This window comes from Erinaceus europaeus, chromosome 4, assembly GCF_950295315.1.
Source record: "Erinaceus europaeus chromosome 4, mEriEur2.1, whole genome shotgun sequence".
Taxonomy (NCBI): Eukaryota; Metazoa; Chordata; class Mammalia; order Eulipotyphla; family Erinaceidae; genus Erinaceus; species Erinaceus europaeus.
In genome coordinates this window covers 29,417,252-29,431,204 of record NC_080165.1, presented here as the reverse complement: position 1 = coordinate 29,431,204, position 13,953 = coordinate 29,417,252, and the positions used below count along the sequence as shown (strand labels likewise).

Sequence of the window (13,953 nt, the reverse complement as noted above, 5' to 3'; positions counted from 1 at the left end):
TGATGGAATTAGTAGGAACACAGAACTGGATTAACCCTAATGACCACACCAATGAGGTACCTGTCTCTTCTGCTCATTACACTTACACAAATGAATTTTCCAAATAATGTTTCCATCACTGGCCTGCAGTCCAAACTGAGTGACAACATGTATGGTATCAACACTGCTTGGCTAGCTGACAGGGAGCAGAAGGAACATGGAGGGTGGCGGAAAGCAAGCCTCATTTCCTGAATATACAATACATTTTGTAATTCTAAGACAGGAAGTAGTTTTGCTACATTAATTTCTCCTAAAAATTGGTGAAAATGCATGCTTGCACATCTTTCAGAACACATTCACAGCAGAGTGGGCAGTGACAATGGCAGCATGCCTCTGTTCATTTTTTCAGAAAAAAAAAAAAGAATACAAGCCATGCAAAATGCCATGATACTCAACAGATGTGAGAGATGGGTAAGTGACATTACCAATGTCAATCTAGAAGTCTTTTCACAGAATCAATTTGGATGAGACTCAATCTTCATTTCCTCAAGTGGGGCATGCCCACTTTTCACCATAATTTTTCAAAAGCAACAGATTCTGGTTAAATATTGGTATCTCACAAATAATGAATGGGGGAATAGTTTTTCCTTTATTGGATAGTGAATTTAGTTCATTCCAGGCAGTGGGAGGTGCCAGATGGGTGATAACTTAATGGCAACTATCTAGTATGTGTAAGTGAAACCATAATGCACACTGAAGGGGTTGAGGAGAAATACAGATTCCCAAGTCTTGATGTCTTCTTGGAAAAACTGATTATAATAATCTCAGTCTAGTAACACTCAACTTTCTCACATCCATGCTTGCATCTGGTTTGATTCCACTGCTTTGCAAAATCCCCACTTTCGTCAGAGCAGCAATCTAACAGATTACAGGATTATTTCGATGCAGCCAGACATTGGTGTGGGGGAGGGGTAGCAGGAGTGGACAGGATGAACATGAGGCTGAAGCACTTCCATTTCACAGTAACCCTAGACTGTAAAAATCAACTCTGCAATGCAAACTATCCTCAGCTCTATTATAAAAGGCACCCCACTGGGTTGGAGGGGGTACCTCCTCATCCAAATGTGGAGGTCTAACTACAAATTCAAAGGAGAACCATTTTCAAAGTAGAGTCTCCTCTCTAAACTTCTTTAAGAAAAAAAAAATTATACCCACCATAGGCAGGTTAATTAGTGGATTAATGTGGCAAAGAAATCAGTCCCTCATTTGGCCCAAGATGTTTCTTCCATGTGTGGCAGGATCTTAGTAAGGTTTATCTGCCAACATGAGTCAGAAATGATGATGTGAACAGCACATCATGCAAAAGAGGGGCCTCCTGCTCAAGTGGTAGAGAATCCACACCACAGGACAGAAAACGCCCATGCATAAGGGGTTTCAAATCAGACCCTTGCGTCTTATTTAGCCTTTGAATGAAGGCCAGCTCTCTGTGGTCTGAGTATTAATACATGCACTGGCTTGTGTTTTTCCAGACTCAATGAATACCATCAGCTAAAGATAGCATGGTAATATAACACTTCAGTCACAGAGCTTTGTTGTGTGTGTATGTGTTTTAAAGGAAACTAAATTAAACATTTTAAGCATAGTCACATAACAGGAATAGGAGAAACCAGCTTTGGATAAATGTGCAGGCTTAAGGGGGAAAGAATGGTTCATAATGTAAAAGCAGAGGCTAGAAAGGAGTCAGTTTTATAGCTGGAATGACCACAAAATTGGCATATGGCCTTGACTAAATTATACATTTTTTCTCTGTCTCTCCTTCCCCTTTACCTTACATAAGAGAATAAGAACTCTGCATGGATAGTTATTTATCCATGAGCATGTTATAGGACTCACTGGGTAGATACAAGGTAAAAATGGAGAAAAATAAATGAAAATTAAATCTACCCTCACCCACAAGTACTTCTTATTTCATTTCACCACTATTGTAATAACCAGCATCAATAACTATTTACAGCTACAGATAATCCGGTACTGTAAGTGATCACAACACACCAGTTACTTGGAAATGGAGGATCTGAGGATAGTTTAAGAAGCTGAATGGTGAGCTTGATGTTATGTGGATAGGAGCTAAGTGTGACTTTTTTCACTGACTCTTCTGAATAAAGAAAAGATATACATTATTCTTATTATAGGCCCTGTGTCTTTCTGTGCCAAAGATAGGAAGGCTTATTCCCTTAATAGTTGTGTGTGTGTGTGTGTGTGTGTGTGTGTGTGTGTGTGTGTGTGTGTGTGAAAATGGAAATCATTCTCATGTCCAAAAACCTTTGGAAGCCAAACACTGTTCTTCAAACATGTAAGACCCCCTCTCTTCTCACAGCTGCAGCTTTGGTGATGCTCACTTGAGTGTTAATTAACATTACTCCAAAAGTTATGATTTTAAAGACTAACCATCAACTGATGCCCCTTATACTTCGCATCAAAACCAGTATGTTTTATACTAGTCAATGTTCAATCGGAAGAGAAAAGGGAGTAAACGCATTGTGAAAATGTGTGCTACTCATTATAAAATAAAAGCAACTGCTTGGAAGAAACTGATGGGTTTAAAGAAGAACTCAGAATAAACGGACGAGGTCAGGTTTTAGGCCTCTCGCTTCAAAATTCAAAGAAACATATGCTCCAGGAGACAAATCATTGTCAACTGGACTCACCTGATTTCTGACCAAATCATAATAATGCAGTCTGAGAACCTAAGGACTCAAAGGTCTCCCAATATTCAAATTTTTTTCTGATGATTTGAAAAGTACTCATTTGAAATACAAAGTACAGTTAAATATAAAAGCAGCTCCTTTCTTTAAATGAAACCCCTAGGTATTAAGAAAAATATCAAATAACTCGAGTATGATCACACTAGTGATCTGAGAAATAACAGAACTAATAGACCCATGAGATTAAAAAAAATTAAAAAGAAACACCTCAACATGGCAAGGAGACACAGTCCCACTTGTATACTACCATGGGATATTGGGGTGTGATTAAAGAGGTGTGAGACTTTCCTGCACCCCCAGATCACAGTACTGGACACCCCCACAACTGTGGCAGAGGTTCTCAAAGTTCAAACACAAACACGGTTGCAACTTCTCCACTATGGCCAACAGTCATCACAGGGTCAAGGAATCAGAACTGCTGATTTTTCCAAAACTCTTCTCAAAGCAGCAGCAACCGCAGCAGTTTTCCTGCAAAGCAAACAAAATATGACTCTGGTTAATTCAGCAGAGCTTTTAAAATTGTAATTAGTTGGTTGTGCCCCTTAGAGAAAACCAGAGATGATTTTTTATAATGTGTGTGTGGTGGGGGGAGGGGGAAGGGGACAAGCAGGAAGAAACCCCTTGAAGGATTTCACTGCGTACCAGAGTTATTTTTTTCCTGCTTTTTTCCACTTTATGCAAGATACTTTAAGAGTCTGTAATATTGAAGGGCAAGGTTTCTTTGATTCATATGAAACAGGCCAGCTCCCTAAGTCTTGTCAGCTTCATTCGGCATCAAAGGGAGACCTCAGAGCATGTGGAAATAGTTGCATCTCTTTTCCATCATATCTGACCTGGGATCCACACACCCTTTGCCACCTCACATCATTTCCAGAGATCTGAGAGGTGTCCTGAATGTCTGTCTCCCAGGTTGGCAGAAGAGGCAACAGAAACAAGAAACAAAATGCCACCAGGTTGATTTTTTAGAAGGTTTCCTCCATGCATCAAAAAACCTCTAACAAATTGCAGGAGATTTATATGCCTTAATTTACATTGTGGATTATGCCTTATTGTTCAGGCCTGGAAGTTGAAAATTATTCCCGTGAAAGTTATTCACAGGAATAATTTTCAACAACCAGATTTTAAAAAGCAATATTATCTCTAAGTTGGTTTTACTTGTAAACATATCTTGGCCCCAAACCTCATCTTACTCGGGCAGGAAATACGATTGTGAAGAGTGGTCTATCTTTTGAACACTCTTCAGTGATGAGGCTGCTCCAGAGTTAATATCTTATGCTTGAATTTTAATTTGTGGAGGAGAGGAATATAAAAGCAAAATAAACTAAGAAGCATCTATACTACCTAGACCTAAAAAAATTTTTTTCCTGCTACCACGACCTACAGCAGAATGAAGATAAAGTTCTGAGGCCAGTGGGGCTTGAGGCACCCCAGGAAGGGAGGGCATCCAGTTCTGCTGAAGAGAAAATTCACTGAGGTTAGAAAGGATTTCATCCAACAAGGCTGGCAGAGATGACATCTGACTGCATCATGCTACCAGCTCAAATCCTTTGTCTCAATTTACATCCCAGTCACTATCTTCCATCATGTTGGGTTCAAAGAGCCAAGCTAGTAGTAAGGACACACCACCTCCCACCACCATTTCTCCTCATTCATCCCCCACCATACCCTGTCAACAATGCTCCATCACCCAAAGAATTCATGACCACCAGGCTTCCCAAGTGACAACAGTGTTTATGGTGGGAAGGTGGTTTGTGGCAAACCCGTGGTATTTGTGGTGGCTAGGGGCAAAAAATTGCTTCTAGGGGAAAAGACAAAAGACACAGAGCAGACACCCGACAAACACCAGTACAGAGATGGCTGGATTTTACCTTGGTGAGCACTACAACCAAGGCCTCAGGGATCTTTCTCCACATTGTAATAAGACACAAGTCGTTTACGCTCCCCAAAACTTTTATGCCATTTTTAATTTGACAAACAAGAGTTGTCTTTGTAAATAGAAAGCACAAGTCTTCCTGTTGACTGTCCATAGATTTTTCTTTAAATAAGTGAGAGACTCCTAACTGAGTGACTTTACCATCAAAGCTTGAATGCTTTCCTGACTCTGGTTTCTGATGTTTAGTAAAAGTTGCCATTTATTTATACCTAATCTTATCCTAACAGAGATTCACAGCATCTTTTGATTGTCAAAAGATAAACAAAAAGACCTCAGGACCAGATTAAATACAAATTACAATAAGTAATACCAATGGACAGCAAAGACTCAGACTTATAAGCTGTTAAGTCCTGTATAGTTGTTAAAATGGAGTTGCAAAAATTATCTTGGACTTATTGCCCAAGACTAGGGATCTAACTGGCTGGAAAGTAGATGACCCCCCAAAAAAGATCTCAATGTTGGGATTTCTAAAAGTCCTCCATAATAAAAAAATTTTCTAGGGGCATAAATTGAGTCAATTTATTGCTCTACTAGAAGGTATTCAGGTGTAAAATGATCTCTTAATAAATCTGACAAAATTCTGGGGAAGAGCATATTTCTTTGTGTAGTAGAAGAGAACATATTTCTTTGTATGAAGTTGTGGTTTCTTTGGGTTCCAAGACCAGAAGGCAGCTTAGGGAAGAAAAACTAGTATGAGCTTTAGATTTGGTGACATCAGAGCTATTAATACATCACCACTGCTAACAGCATGATTGGGGGCTAGTGAAACCGTCTCTGAATCTAAGATGTTGTTTCTTCTTCTCTACCAAAAAGATATTATTTCCCTTGTTTTCACACAGTTGTATCAGAGGCCATTTCTGTTGTTATAGCATCTATTAAACTACAGCCATGCAATGCTTATGGTGTTTTACACTGACTACATACATATATGACAGTGATTTCAGTAGGCTACCCCATACAGCTTAGGTATGTAATACACCGTACCACCTAGGAGTATAGAAGTGCACTCTGTATTTGCACAATAGTATAACACATTTCTCTGAATGAGTCCCCATCATGAAGTGACATATGACTATAAATACTGAATACCTGCTATGGGCCGGATCCTGGTCTTAGAGCTTTATTTATACTATCTTGTTGAAGTAACTCAACAAGTCAGTCATAGGACTATTCCCAACCTACGAAACAGGAACCTGAGATTCCTTTGCTAGAAATGGCAGAGCCATTCTGTAAAGAGAAAAGTCTGATTTTGGAATCTCCACTCTCATTCAAGCACTGCCCTGCTCTACACAACAACATTCAATTTCTTGCTTGTTCCTCTCTTTGAAGGTTTACATGAGCACCCTTTCAGAAAAATATGTAAGACCAACCTTTCAAACTGGCACCTTCCTGAAACTATTTGGTTACAGGATCCTGACCATCAGAGCGGCAATTCTTTCTCTAGGAAAACCAGAAGATATTTGAAGAAAGTTAGAACTTGTTTCAGTAGTTTCAGAATTATAGAATGAGAAAAGTTGGAATAAATACTAACTACAGAAGAGAAGTTACTCTTCAAGAGATGCTTTTGAAGTTAAATTGCTATGGTAGATTCCCGACATGACCAGTCTGCAGATCAACCTCCAACTCAGTGTGTCTCCAAATCTCCTGTGACTCTTCCTTCCCTTTCCTCTCAGAGTCAGGGATAAAAAGCATAGCACCTAATAATAATTTTTTACACATGTTTTTGTCAATACATACTCACTTTAGTAAAGCATTAAGTGTCTGACTCTAGGCTACAATGATCACAAAGGTAAGTCATACACAGAAATTACTTCTTCCAGGTGTTCAAATACACTAGATAAGAGTGGTTTAAGTGTCAGCTGCAGAAATAACATAAAGGTTTGGTGCATGAAGCTCCAAAAATTGCAGATTCAATTCCTGGTACTACCGCATACCAGAGATTATCGGTGCTCTGCTATTTCTCTCCCCCTCCATCTGAAAATAAATAAGATCTCTAAAAATAGAGTTATTTCTGTGTCACAGAAGAGAATCTAGGAGACAGAGAAAACATCTCTAGTTTGGAGATGGAGAAGAGCATTTCAAAGAGGGAGCATTTACAGTAAATATTAGACAGCTGTTAGGTGAGGATTATCTGGAAGGAGCAGTGGAGGCAATGCTAGAAAACTGAGATCAGACAATAGGAGCAGTTCTGGACTGCAGGATGGGGAATGTTTTGTGTAGACAACGGAGAACACAAAGTGTTTCTGATCAAGAGGTAGTGTTATATTAGCAATTAAAGGAATGATGCTTTAATGAATTAGAGGAGATTGTGATTATTTCATTAGTTCAGTAAAGTACAAAAAGGACATGAGCTAAAGTAACTACACTGGGAATAAGAAGAAAAGTAGAAGACTTACTCATTCAGTGAGAAAACAATATATTTGTTCAGTTTCTCTTCCTGTCCCCCCCAAATATTTGTGAAGGCTACAGCATAGGCTTGCTGTGTTTGAATAGATTTGTCATTCAGGAATGCTTGGTACCACCCTAGCTGAAAGTTGTTTCTGATGGAAGGGAGGTTATCTATGGATGGGTGAGGAGGAGGCCAGGCTGAGAGTCTCTGTCTTGTGCATAATGCAGAAGACATAAAACTACTAAACCTAATCGCAAAAAAAAAAAAAAAAAAAAAACTTTCATTTGCTTAAGAAGCAGTGAGTGCCTCCTTTAGGCACAAAATAATTAGCTTGTTTGAGCACAGAACTTGCATGTCTATATCTCCAGACACTTTAGGTTCAATTCTAGTACTACCTTATGCCAGAGCTGTGTGGTGTTCTAATCTCTGTCTTCTCATTCTCTTTATTTTATAATGCATATTTTTTATAATTTTTATTTATAAAAAGGAAACACTGGCATGAACCATAGATAAGAGGGGTACAACTCCACACAGTTCCCACCACCAGAACTCTGTATCCCCTCCCCTCCCCTGATAGCTTTCCTATTCTTTATCCTTCTGGGAGTATGGACCTAGGATCATTATGGGGTGCAGAAGGTGGAAGGTCTGGCTTCTGTAATTGCTTCCCCACTGAACATGGGCGTTAACAGGTCAATCCATACTCCCAGCCTGTCTCTCTCTTTCCCTAGGGGGTCGGGGCTCTGGGGAAGTGGGGCTTTAGCACACATTGGTGGGGTTGTCTGCCCAGGGAAGTCTGGTTGGCATCATCTTAGCATCTGGAACCTGGTAGCTGAAAAAAGAGTTAATTTATAAAGCCAAACAAATTGTTGACTAATCATGAACCTAAAGGCTAGATTAAACACAACGATTGCCACCTCAGCATGCTTCACTTCAGACTGTGTCCAGAGACTTCATGTGTGGAATGACAACCCTTCAACTTCATTACTTGGGTGAGACCTTTCCTTTCATAGTATACTCTAATTTCATCTCAGGTGGTTCACTTTCTAACAAAGTCCCAAAACCTAGATATACACCAGTTTCTGTGAGAGAGAGCATATGTTCACACGTATCCGTAAACTACTGCAAAATATATACCTGAAAGCAGAAGTACACTAGAGTTTGCAGTGGGTACCCCTCTAACACTTCCTCTCCACTATTCCAAGCTTTGGGTCCATGATTGCTCAACAATTTGTTTGGCTTCGTATGTTAACTCTCTTTTCAGTCACCAGGTTCCAGATGTCATCAGGATGCCGGCCAGGCTTCCCTAGACTGAAGACCCACCAATGTGTCCTGGAGCTCCGCTTCCCCAGAGACCCACCCTACTAGGGAAAGAGAGAGGCAGACTGGGAGTATGGACCGACCAGTCAATGCCCATGTTCAGCGGGGAAGCAATTACAGAAGCCAGACCTTCTACCTTTGCAACCCACAATGACCCTGGGTCCATGCTCCCAGAGGGATGGAGAATGGGAAAGCTATCAGGGGAGGGGGTGGGATATGGAGATTGGGTGGTGGGAATTGTGTGGAATTGTACCCCTCCTACCCTATGGTTTTGTTAATTAAGCCTTTCTTTAAAAATAAATAAATAAATAAATAAAGGCTAGATTAGTGCAGATGAAGATATGGGGGGTCTCCGTTTTATAGATAGATAGTAGGCCTATTTTACTTATATTCCAAAGGGCCCATGAGTCTACTATTTTTTATTTGTTTATTTATTTATATTTTTCTGAGCCTTACATCTGATATGCAGGTGTACCCAAGTTATTGTCTTGGGAGATGATATCATGGTTGGAAAAAGGACCAGAAAGCTGGATCAGGGAAGAGAGTAGCTCCCAAATATGGGGAAGGCATATAAATATTGTTGACTATGAATCCCATTGATTTGATCTGATCTAGGGCTTATATCCAGCTTAGGAGCCTAAGTGGCTTCTGCATCCCAGTAGATCTGAGCTCATATTCTGTGATCATGAGTAGGAATGTTCCAAGCTGCCCCAATTTCAGAACCCATCTTCCTCAGGTAGAAAATAGAATATGTTGTCCAGCCTCCCTTTGGAGGATAGAACATTCTCTACTGTGGTTGATCCATGTTGAGGGCAAGGTCCTATGAGGGCCCACAGAGGGGGTCTATTGTGTTGTTCCTGATAGAGATGATCAGTAACAATGGAAAGAGGCCGAGTCTTTTTAATATTGACTCTTTAAAAAGCTTAAACCATGGAGAACAGAAGCAACTGGTGGCATAGCTATATACAAATAATGTCAAAGGACATAATTATGGTGATGGTGTGTATGATACAGCAAATCCTAACAATGGGATTTTCAAAGTTATCCCAATTGCCGAATTATTTGATTATAGTAGTAACTATCTATTGCCTTCTTAAACCCTAAGACAGCAGGAACCTCCCACTTTCTCTATAGAGTCTATATTTCCCCCAGTCCTGGAAGCTCTAGGGTGCGGCTCACTTTCCTGCATACTTCTCTCAATTCATACCAAATGACATTGCATCTGCTGATCCCAACCTAATCAGTGCAGCAAGTACCACCTCAGCATGCTTCACTTCAGACTATATCCAGAGATGTCAGGCATAGAATGTTAACCCTTCAGCCTCATTACTTGGGTGAGACCTTTCCTTTCATAGGATTCTCTAATTCCATTTCAGATGGTTCACTTTCTAACAAAGTCTCAAAACCTAGATATAGACCAGGTCCCATGAGATAGAGCATATGTTCACATGTATCTATAAATTAGGGCAAAATATATATCTGAAAGCAAAAGTGCACAACAGTCTGCAGTGAGTACCCCCCAACTCTTCATCTGCACTGTTCTAGCCTTTAGGTTCATGATTGTTCAACAATTTGTACTTAAAAAAAAAAAAAAGAAGAATCCTCAAATATATTTATATTACAATCAGGACTGAGCTGAGCCTTAAGACTTCTTTTGCCCAGGACAGAGGTTAAGTATAGAAGTTTGAATTCTAAAGACTTCCTTTAAAAGGCATATGTATCCTGTTTAGAACTGTGAGAAAAGGAACTATATATAACCTTATTTAAGGTCATGATGCCTCTCTCATCTGATCATCAAAAGACTGAAGCAGTCTAAAAAACACACCTTGATTACTTACCTCTGCTTTAAGTCTTGAGTGGAGCTTATTGTCTGACAACCAAGGGTGCTTGAGAGCTTCACTTGCACTTATTCTCCAACTAAAAGCAAATGCAGAAAGTTGTTAGTTGTTAGTAAGGACACACTAACTGAGGGCTGACTCCTCTGTTCAACCTCTAAGTTGATATTTGGTAGACTAAACATCTGAATGTTTAATTCACAGATAACCACTTGCTCTAAAATTGTGTTATCAATAATTGTATATATAACCTTATTTAAGGTCATGATGCCATGAAGTTCAATTAGGATAATAGCAAGGCAAAAACTTAAAAATCATTGTTAATAACTGAGTATGCACTTTCAAATATAAGCAACTATTCTTTATAAAATGCACTAGTTCTCTCTTCCATCCTCTGAAGGGAGGATGGACAGCATACTCTATGCTACACCTGAGGAAGATGGTTTGATTTGGGGGCAGCTTGGAATGTTCCTACTCATGACCACAGAATGTGAGCTCAGATCTATAGAGATACAGAAGTCACATAGGCTCCTAAGCTGAATATGGGCCCCAGACCATATCAAATTGATGGGGTTTACAGCCAACAGTATTTATACCCCTTTCCCATATTAGGGAGATAGCTACTCTCTTCCCTGATCCATCTTTCTGGTCCTTTTGCCAGCCATGACATCATCTCCCTAGACAATAACTTGGGTCCACCTGCATATCATATTTCAGGCTCAGGGAAAAAAATGAAAAAAAAACTAGTAAAGTCACAGGCCCTTTGGAACATAACTAAAATATGCCTACTAGTTATCTACAAAATGGAGGACACCCCCCCCCAAACTCTTCATCTGCACTATTCCAGCCTTTAGGTCCATGATTGTTCAACAATTTGTTTGGCTTTGTATGTTAACTCTCTTTTCAGCCACCAGGTTCCAGATGCTAGCATGATGCCGACCAGACTTCCCTGGACAGAGGACCCCACCAATGTGTCCTGGAGCTCTGCATCCCCAGAGCCCCAACCTACTAGGGAAAGAGAGAGGCAGGCTGGGAGTATGGATTGACCTGTCAACACCCATGTTCAGCGGGGAAGCAATTACAGAAGTCAGACCTTCCACCTTCTGCAACCTACAATGACCTTGGGTCCATATTCCCAGAGGGATAAAGAATAGGAAAGCTATCAGGGAAGCGGATGGGATACGGAGATCTAGTGGTGGGAATTGTGTGGAGTTGTACCCCTCTTCTCTTACGGTTTTATTAATGTCTCCTTTTTTTAAATAAAAAAAAACTAATGCTGCATATCAAACGCTACATCTTAAATAAAATAAAACAAATTTGAATGCTAAAAAATAAAGTAAAGTAAAATAAAATAAAATAAATTGTTGGTGGGACAATGCATCCCACAATGGCCTTGGGTCCATACTTCCAGAGGGATAAAGAATAAGAAAGCTATCAGGGGAGGGGATGGGATATGGAGATCTGGTGGTGAGAATTGTGTGGAGTTGTACCCCTCTGATCCTATGGTTTTGTCAATGTTTCCTTTTTATAAATAAAAAAAGAAAAAATTTAGTTCTCTAAATGTAATTTCTGTTAATCAGTTAGAAAGCAAATGCATATTTATTATTATACCAATAAAGTGCTATAATGATCCTTTATGGTTGCAAAACCAATATTATATTAAACTTTGAATGATATGTGTATCTGACTTCTGAATGAAGTTTTGAAGAATGAAATAAATTTGAAAATACCAAGTAATTCATTTTTTTCCCTTCCCCGCCTTGTAGTTCTTTTTCTTACAGAAAAAATTCAGTATCTTTAAAAAGAGCTTTCTTTTTAGACCTTTTGACCCAGCAAAGATTTAAACAATTTCAAAATGCTGATATAAGGAAGAATAATAAAGATCTTTATCTATAATGAGGCAAAGGTGTGTAAATTTGACTTGTGTTCTAACAATTATCACATTAAACAGTGACTTTTTAAAATAAAAACTATAAACCTATAAATTTGTATAACAATCTGAAGTCTGCTTATTTCAAGGAAGTAGTTCTAAGCAATCATGAAGATTTAGTTTATAGGCTTCAATAAAACTACCTTACCAGATACCCAATAATTGAACCATAAGACTTGAAGAATATATAAGCCTTTACTTTAGTCAATGTAAGAAAGCTTAGTGACTAGATGATGGCATCACTATTAGTAGAAACCCCTAAATGTGTATATATATAGTGAAAATATAAAAAATTATTTATTATCGGATAAAGAGAAATTGAGATGGAAGGGGGAGATAGAGAGGGAGACACTGAGACACCTGCAGCTCTATTCTACCGTTCCTGAAGCTCTTCAGTACAATTTCAAATTTTCTATTGTATTCCAGAAGTTTATTGTTTGATAGTGGCATTTGACTTTGACTTTTGTTTCATTCCAGTAGTGACTTCCATATTTAACTAGCAGTCATTTTCCTCATATGTATATTTTATATCCTGTAGTATTAATGAACCTACACACAAACCAGAAGGAATGGATTTACAGCATCAGTTTTCTCAGTCTGTAAAATGCTAGTTGATAATATGCATTTGCCACTGTATTGCCATTAAGGCATATTACAAATAAAAGAATATTTGTAAAATGTATTTTTTCTCATCTATCATAGACATAAAAGTTATCATCATTTTTTATGTCTTCACTACACAGTAATGTGTAATAGTAATAGCATCATGCTGATAACCTGCATCTATTAAATATCTGCCCATTGTCTCTCCTCTAAAACCTGTAAATTGGCTAAGTCCTCCTTTACCACTTAAGGCTCAGTTCTGGTCCCTAAAAAGTACACTTTATCTCTGCATTAATGACATAGTATTGTGTCTTTTGAAAGACATTCACCTCTCCTATAATTCATCTTTTATAAAGCAGGAACTGGGATTTATATAGCTATTATCAACACCATAGGTAATTTCCTGGCAGATTATAGATACTCAGTTGAGTGCTTCAGTGAAGGAACTTTCTGAATATCACTGTGCCATATCTGTTACTCGTTTTATCCCTCAGTCTACCAAAGTTCTCTATTGGTCCATGATCATGTTTATTAATAACTTAAACACTGTAAAGATAATAAACAATACTGTTTGTATTATCCCTAAAATCTTAAATATTACCTACTATTTTAAGTGGTAGGTGTAAAATCAACTGCAATAGTGTACCTGTTGTGTTAATCACAACATCCTTCCCTTCACCAGAATTTTAAAATGCAAGTTCTGGAAACTTCAACATCATATCACTCTTCTTCATCCACAGAATTTTGAATTAATGTGTATACACAGCCCTTGGGGAAGACCAACTTATGTTCGGTTATCAGCCCCACCAATGTCTAACCATGTGATTGCGGCCAAACTACTTAGTTTCAACCATAAATAGTGATAATAGTTTTTGCCTGGGTAGGGATCAAAAGAGATCATACCTACAAAAAAATGAGTATAGTTTGGCCAATAGGTTCTTAAATGATGTGGTAGTTCATTATTTCACTATATTGAACCATAAATTCTTTACAAATATGAAATAGTAATATAGCAATAACTTATCCCAAACCCCTCATTTTTAGGGTAGGTTCTCTAAAGTCTAATAGGAGCCCCTGTTTGCAGGACAGTGTGAAGGGACATTGGGATCCTGTTCTGTCTCCTAGACACCAATACAAGGAAGATGAGAGGTTGTGCCTATGTGCTAAAGGTTATTCTGTAAACCATTCACCACCAACACCCC

The 13,953-nt window shown here is 38.7% G+C and overlaps 1 protein-coding gene across 2 annotated transcripts in view; it reads right to left on the bottom strand.

Annotated features, from left to right (window-relative positions):
- Positions 1 to 2,392: 2,392 nt before the first annotated feature.
- The window catches only part of MYLK4 (myosin light chain kinase family member 4), a 135,583-nt gene continuing 124,022 nt past the window's right edge, over positions 2,393 to 13,953 (bottom strand). For both annotated transcript variants that reach the window (XM_060189156.1, XM_060189157.1), the window contains exons 11-13: positions 10,222 to 10,300; positions 6,048 to 6,117; positions 2,393 to 3,212 (exon numbers count right to left, since the gene is read on the bottom strand). In XM_060189156.1, the coding sequence (XP_060045139.1) occupies positions 6,073 to 6,117; positions 10,222 to 10,300 (124 nt within the window). In that variant the 3' untranslated portion in view covers positions 2,393 to 3,212; positions 6,048 to 6,072. The remainder of the gene's footprint in view (positions 3,213 to 6,047; positions 6,118 to 10,221; positions 10,301 to 13,953) is intronic.